Source organism: Microcebus murinus, unplaced genomic scaffold, assembly GCF_040939455.1.
Source record: "Microcebus murinus isolate Inina unplaced genomic scaffold, M.murinus_Inina_mat1.0 scaf001_hap2_Mmur4.0, whole genome shotgun sequence".
Classification (NCBI taxonomy): Eukaryota; Metazoa; Chordata; class Mammalia; order Primates; family Cheirogaleidae; genus Microcebus; species Microcebus murinus.
The window spans coordinates 4,092,121-4,099,935 of record NW_027438947.1 but is presented as its reverse complement, the minus strand read 5'-3'; the positions used below and the strand labels follow the sequence as shown (position 1 = coordinate 4,099,935).

The window sequence follows — 7,815 nt, the reverse complement described above, 5'->3', positions numbered from 1 at the left end:
TCCCTGTATCAGTTGATACCAATCCCAGTCTACTAGTTTCTCAGGCAAAAACCCCGCAGTCAGCCTTGCTCTTCTCTGACACTCCACATCCAAACCACCGGGAATTCTGTTGAGTCTAACTCAGAATGTATCCAGAACCTGAGCAGTTCTCACCATATCTCCTGTTACCAGGGTGGTCCACACCACCATCATCTCTAGCCTGGATCACAGCAATAGCTTCCTGCCTGGTCTCTGCACTCCCACCACCATCCTTGCCTGTATTCACTCTATTCTTAGCACAGTAAGCAATCAAAGGGAGCCTTTCAAAAAGTGTGTCACATCCTACTACTCCTCTGCTCAACCCTTCACTGCCCCCCTCTTCCCCCGACCCCAACTTTCACTGCAAGCAAGGGCCAAGGTTTTTTAAATGGCCTACTAGGCCCTACATAATGTGGCATTCTGTGAATCCCTCTGACCTTATCTCCTGCTATGGTCCGTTCTGCTCATGCCGCTCCAGCCACGCTGGCCTCTCTGCCGTTCCTCAAATGTGCCCGACATTCCCTGGCCTTAGAGCCTTTGCACCAGCCGGTCCTTCTGCTCGGAGGAAATTTCCTTCATACATCAGCTAGGCGAACCCCCTCCCCTTCTTCATTCCTCTCCTCCAACGTCACCCCTCCAATGGAGCCTATGCTGCCTGCCCTTGAATACTGAGTTGAATGCTCTACTCCCTGCTCTCCTCACATTCCCGATGACCCCATCCACCTTCCTCTGCTCTGTGGAAGCTTACTGCACCACCACCCTCACCACACCCGAGGTGATCGTCACCTTCTACCCTACTGTATAGTCATTTATTTATGAAAGGTTTAAATTTTATTTTCTGTTTCCTTGCTATTGTATGTACCATTCACACGGGCAAGGGAGCTTGTGGTTTGCTCACCTATGGATCCCAGGTGATTGGAACCACGCCTGGCACATAGTTGGCCAGTCAGGAACCGGGCCTGGTTTGCACTAGCTGTGTATGGGTGCTGCCTTCCCCTCCAACTCACCCTGTGTGTGAGCCTTATGCCTTTTTCATGATAAGCAGTGAAACGTAGAGTCCACTTCTCCAAATACCCATTCCCTGAGCCCTGGGTTGCTCCAGAGTTATTCTTCTATGTGGTCTTGGTTGAGTCGGGACCCTCCTTAGTCCAAGTGCCCTCACACAGGTTTTAAAAGAAATTACATTAGCTCTTTGATGTTTAACTGTTTCATGGCTCTCGAGCCCTAGAGTGAACCTATGCACAGGTCTCAGTGCACCTTAGTACCATTTACCCTTCTTCACCTCCACCTCCACTCCTTCAAAATAATTTATTTCGGAAAGCTGGAATTCTACTTTTCTGTCAAAGGAAGGAGTCAGAAGGATCCCGACCGCTAACCATTTTTCAGGGGTCAACGTGAGCCCAGGCAGAATCGATATCTCTCTTTCGCCACAGCCATGGTGTGCCCTGCGCCTGGCTGCCGAGGCGAAGGCCACAACGTCGGGCCCAAGGAGGACGCTCCTGGAACCTGGCTTTTTTACCCTGGGCGGATGCCCACTGCTTCTGTCTGTGAGCATCTTATCCCAGTTGCTCTGCCCAAAGGAAGAGGTCTGCCAGCCTTATGGACCGGCAATGCCATCAGTGAGCAATGTTGCTGGCCCAGAAACATTGCTGTTTGCTTGGTCCACTGTGGGGAAGCCAGCATCTAAGATTAAAGGACTGATGGAGGAGGGCACAGGGTGGTGAAGTTTCTGAGGAATGTATTCCGATGGGGAAGACTCACTTGTCTTGAAAAGAAATACCCTTTCTGGGCCCCTCGAGGTAGCTTGGCAATAGGGCCACAGCAAATTGGAATAAAGGGGCAGACGTGCATAGCTAATCTCCAAAGTGCTTATTAACCTTATTTTCCCACGCCTCCTCACCTCATCCGGCACGTTCCTTCTCACTATTACTCTGGGCTGTGATGGAGTCTGTAAACAGATTTTTCCCAAGGCTGGCCAGTGCCCCACCTGTCCTGATGATGGAGTCTGTCCTCTCAGCAGAGCAATGTGGGTTTCAGACTTGGCAGACAAGGATGCCACTGACCAGCCAGGTGATCCTAGCAATCTGCTCAGGAGATCTGACCCTGAGTTTCTTCCTCTGTAAACTCAGCCTGGTGGCACCTTCCTTGCAGGACCATTGCACAAGTTAGAGACAATGTGTGAAAACAGCCACCAAAGTGCCTGGCACCATGTAGGCACTCAGTGCATGCCAGTTGCTACTCTTGCTATGCTTTAGGGTGTTTGGGGCTCTCTGTCCCTGGATTCTCCAGTTCTAGGACCCAGAATATCAATCCAGATGCTTCAGAGGCATCCTTGCACTTAAAACTGTTGCTTTCCCACTCACTCTGTGGAACCTCTGGTGGGGTGGGGCCAGTTTAGGTTTCAGATTTACAGAGCCACAGGCTCACAGCTTGGAGTCCCGTCTGGATGCAGCTCAAAGCTCGAAGAATTTATGTAAAGGTCACAGTGTATGTTCTCTCTTGCTCTGCCTCTTCCAGAAATGCCCCTTTCCCTGCCTCTCTCAGCCCTGCCTTTCATATCACAGCCACTGGAAATCCCTGCCCTTGCTCAGCATTTACCTAATCAAATGAAGATTAACTCTTCGCAGTACTCACGGAGAATGAACCTCCAGGCCACAGGGGAATAAATCTGGCCCATTGATTGCTCCCTTCTTGCACTAGAGTAGGTCACCCAAACCTTTGTTTCCCAATCCCCTGGGGAGCCTCCTGCCTGAGGCCTTCAGGATTCCAGCAGTCATCTCTTTGACAGGGCAGCTGCGGGTATACTCCCAGTCTTTCTCCCATCATGCTGGGAACTGCTGGTTCTCTGACTGAATCAGCTTCTTGGCTCTCACTCACAAAGAATCATTTCAGGCAGCAGGATAATTATTTGCCACCAGAGCCAAAGAAAGCATGGATTCAGACAGGTTTTGGAAGGATGGACGTTACCTCTCCCTCTGAGCTAGCTGGAGCTTCCTATAAAATGGGTGGTAATCATACCCACCTAGCAGAGATAATGTGGCATGCCTCTGGTACAGACAAGTGCTCAACAAATCTTTACTCTACAGCCTTTTCCACTTACTAGCTGACTGGCCTGGGGCCAACTGACTTCTGTGAGCCCCTTTTGTAAAAGGGAGAGAATTTAATGTCAGTTTCCTCCTCAAAGGATTGATTGGAGGCTGTAGTTGAGGTTGCTGAGACCTCTCTCATTGGCTTCACTTATTTCTTTTGAAGACAGAGCCCTTGTGAGTGCATTGGCAGGCAGAGACAGACAGCAGGGTGGCCTATAGGAAAGCACTCTGCATTTGCAGGGAATGGACATGGGGTCTTGTCTGGAATGTGTCTCTTGCCACTTCTGTGCCTCTAAATATAATGGGAAAGTCACCTAATAGCCTCAACCTCAGATTCCTACCTTGTTTACCTCTGGAGGTGGTATTGGCAACTATGGCCCCTCCAGGGCAAGAAACAGGCCTTTGGATTTGCTGCAGCCCCAGTTTCTATCACACTGCCTGACTCATAGAAGGTTCTCACTATTTTATGGCTTGCTGAATGAATCTGGAGCTGCTGAGTGGTCGTACTTACTACTTTTTATCTGAAGCCTCCTTGGCCTGCAGGCTGATGACTGTGGGTCCCTGGGCCTTCGCCAGAAAGTCATTGGCTAGCCTACTCTGCAGCCTGTGACTGGACTTTGCACACAGCTGGCAGCAGGGTAAGAATGGACGTAAAGAAGGAAGAAGGTAGCCTGGCTACTCTTTCTCTGTTGTGATAGCTGCTCCCCTGAGCCCCACAAGGATAGGTTACGTGCTGTCCTCAGTGCACCCAATGAGGGGGCTTATCTCAGTTCATAGTGTTTAGCTCTTGTGGTAAATGTGATAGGCTGATGAGAACGTGCATAAGGGGAAGACTCCCACATCTCCAGATCTGCTGCAGGCCAGAAGCTCCTGGTGACAGAATGGGTGAGAAGGGCACTGAGCTCCTTGCTCTCATGAGTTGAGAAAGTATGAAAGTTCTTGGGCTGGGAAAAAAATGATCCCACATGACTTGGTACAGCACGGACCACCGTGCCAGATAGCCCTCTGGACCTGCTACACTGGCTGGAGGAGACAGTGTAAATGCTAATGCTAACTTGCCCCCTTGGACAGACAGACAGATACACACACGCACGTGCGTGCACGCACACACGCATACACACACACACACACACACACACACACATTTTCAACAACGTATGCACTGTAACAAACTGGAGTTCCTGAGAGAAGCGCCAGGGTACCTTTCTGAGATGCCACAGGTGGAGTCTTCTCTCTGGCTCATCCAATATCTCAGAAGCTCTTAAATTTTTTAGAGCCTTTCCCCTCATTATCCTCATTATTTTGGGGTCATTACTATTACTAATCATTTTTATTTGTATTAGCTTAAAGTCAGCCATGAAACCCACCCTTTGAGGCTCTGGCCCTGCTCACCTCTTCCCCTGCCTCATTTCTTGTTCTCTGCTTTCCTCTTCACATAACCTCAATAGTTCAGTGAAGCATTTGTTAGTTCCCGAATGCCCATGCTGCCTTCAGTGCCTCCATATTTACTCCCTCCCCCATCTCCTATAGTATTTCCAAACCGTAGGTTGTCATCTCACCAAGAATTTTCTGACAGTCCCATCTTTTTTATTCCTGCAGTACCTCATGATAGGCTTCTGTCCTGCAACTACCCCTTCACTCTGCCCTCCTCCTCGCAACATGATTTAAGTGTCTTTTCTCTTTCCACAGCACTCTGTGATGTCTCCTCCCCTTTGCTAATGCTCCCTCCTCTAAGCTGGCTTAAGAATCCAATAGAACGTCCAATGCAAAATATTTTCATAAGTATACGCTCACGCCCCTTTCAATTCCCCCCCAAGCTTATTTACGCATCTCTTGAATTTTTCAAGCACCCTGTGATGCCCCCTTCCCTGTTCCATCTCCCAGGACAAGTCATATAAGCTCTTGTACATTTTCTTGGCACCTCCTGCTCGGTCCCTATCACAGCATGTACTGCCCTGCCAGTTTACATATTTTTCTTTTCCATATAATCTAGAACATTCTTTGGCCCTAAGGAGTGTGTACTAAGGAGTATCCCTCTTAGAACCTAGACTGGTGCCTCACATAACAGGTGGTCAATAAACAAACAAAGTATACTCGAGTCATTATGCTTTTATTTTTCACTATATTCTGCAGTAACTGAGCAAATCATGAAAATTTGATTCTTCTTCATACAATAGCAGACACAAGGTGTTTTAGAATGGTCATATTTGAACAAATCCTTTGTCCTTCTCTCACATTTTAGTGGTTATTTTAACTTTAATAGAACAGCCTATTTCCATGATATAATTTTTTTACTAGGTTACAGAATATTAAGGAATGACTTAATTGTATAACAATAGGGAAACTGTTATACTAAATCTTAATCACAGAAAGAAAAGAAAAAAACCTCTTCAATTATATTTTGAACATATTGTGATCCTCAATCAAAAGGTTATAAAAAGAATGGAATTTTACACTATCCAAAGCAAACACTCTATTTCGCAGTTAAACAAGTAGCATTGATCACAAATACCAAATACAGTGCCCCTCCCACCCCAATCCACGTTATTTTCAGGTCTGGACACAGCCTATCTACTCCTTGGGGTACCTTTGACACTCTTTCCCACCCCCAAGGGTCTGCCTCAGATATCTCTATGGGGCAGAATAGCCCCTAGCACCTGAATTGAGGATAGCCTCAACTTCTGCATCATCGTCTGAATCCCAATCATAATTACATGGCCAGTCCTTCGAGCATCGGTTACGAACTCTTGCCACAAAATGCATGACTTTCAGCTTGCTTGATTCCACATGTGCTCGAGGGCCCCAGAAAAACTCGTACTCCACGGGACTGCTGCGGGGCACTGGCTTATAAATCAGGTACCCTCGGCGCACAAACTCTTCTGTGACGACCTTCTTCGGATCTCCAAAGATGCTGTGCTGCCGCCCAGGCTGCATCCCCAACTTCCCCAGCACTTTCCAGACCAGGGCCTCCTTAGCGCTGCTGCCCATGATGAAGATGAGGGCTAATATGGACATGAGGAGACTTTTCTTGGTGCCCTGAAAATTGCTCCGGGCCACTGCAGGCGCCTGAGCAGTGCTCGAGGCTTCTTCAGGGTTGGTAGAGGCCTCCTCGTGAGTGCTTGGGTCTTCTTCTAGGCCGCTCAGGTCGTCTTCGGGGGTGCTCGGAACCACAGAGGCGGCCATTGGGGTTTCGGAGGCTTCTGAGGCCTGGATCTTGCGATTATTGCGGTTCTCTTCTGCTGCCTTTGCGTTACGGCGGCGCCGGCTCTTCCGTCCGCGAGGCATGTCTCCTGCTAGGGACTCAAAGCCTACAGCAGTCCTAGCGAAGGATGCCTGTAGCCTCTGCAGAAACCAACTATCTCTACCTTAAGAAGCTGCTGTCGCTGAAGTCACCGATGTCAATAGAGTCTTTGTAGCAACAGACCAGACGTTCTCAGTTACAAAGCTTGTTCCCACGCAACCTGACTTACCTAGCAGCAGCAGCAGCAGCCGCCGCCGCCGCCGCGGCCCCCGCCGCCGCCCCCCCCCCCCCGCCGCCCCAGATGGCACTAGCGGCAGCAGTAATAGCAAGGAAGCTCAGCAGAATTGCCCCCGCCTCTCCTGCCACGCACGCGCCAAACACCAAAGAGGAAGTGAGCCAGTCCTCCACAGGGACTTCCGCTGGCAGATAGGAAAAGGGGCAAGCCGCCACAGTGGTGGGACAAGAGCAGAAATGATTGCTAGGGATTGATTGGTGGGGCTAGGATATGCACCAAAGAAAAGAAAATCTTAGGGTTTCTTTATTCCTCAGTCTGGTACAGACATTCCAAGATTGGCTCCCGGGTCTTGGGAAAGAGTGAGTCTCTACTCCATTCCCAGCGAAGGCGAGCTGTGCTGTGGGATGGGGGCGGGGGTGGGTGTCCTCTCCGAAGGCATCAGCTGTCCTCAGCTCTCCATTCTTGTTTGGCTTACGTGGCACATTCATCCCCTCGCCCTATTTTCAGAAGGCATTTTTTATGTGTTTACTAATTATTCGGGCCCGTCTAGGACCTGGATAATACTGTTCTGGTCCAAGTGCTGGATGAAGTGAGGAGTGGGACTGCAAAAGCAAGCAGGGTGCAAGAGGTGCAGAGCCTTTAAAGTGCTATATATTGCTATATATTGAGGGGGTTACTGAGCAGAGCAGTGACAGGATCGGATTTGCATTTGTACAGCCTCACAGACCATCTCTGGACAAACCACATAGGAAGCACTTAGAATGAAAGTGAGCTTAAGGCTGTCGCCATGGGGATGGAGAGGCTGAAAGGCATTTTAGGGGTGATTACTGAAGGCCTTTGCAGACTGACTGGATGAAGTGGGGAAATGGGGAGGGGTGATGGAGTGTGGGTTGTCTCCAAGGTTTCTAGGCTCCAGTCTACCTGGATACTTGCTTTATTTTGCTTCTTTCAGAGCATGCTCTGAACTTAATCCACTCCTTGCTTTTGCTCACCGTTTGCTCTGCTTGCAGTGCCTTCCTTCCCTTCTCCAATTATCTGAATACCATCTTCCTGCTCACTGGCATCTTCCTCTCTGAAGCTTGCCTTGCTCTGTCCAAAAGGGTAATGGGTCAATTTTTTTTCTCCCTTGAGGTAGGCCCTGTAGCTAGCACTCTATATCTTTCCTATACCATTCAGGGTGTTAGCTTAAGCAAGCCACTTTATCTCTCTGAGCCTGTTTCCTCATCTGTAAA

At 49.1% G+C, this 7,815-nt stretch overlaps 1 protein-coding gene across 1 annotated transcript; it reads right to left on the bottom strand.

Annotated features, from left to right (window-relative positions):
- Positions 1 to 5,202: 5,202 nt before the first annotated feature.
- Positions 5,203 to 6,627, bottom strand: MAGEH1 (MAGE family member H1). The gene has a single exon (XM_012756855.3). The coding sequence runs from the start codon at positions 6,390 to 6,392 to the stop codon at positions 5,739 to 5,741; it is 654 nt and encodes a 217-aa protein (XP_012612309.1). The 5' UTR covers positions 6,393 to 6,627; the 3' UTR covers positions 5,203 to 5,738.
- Between the last annotated feature and the right edge of the window lie 1,188 nt (positions 6,628 to 7,815).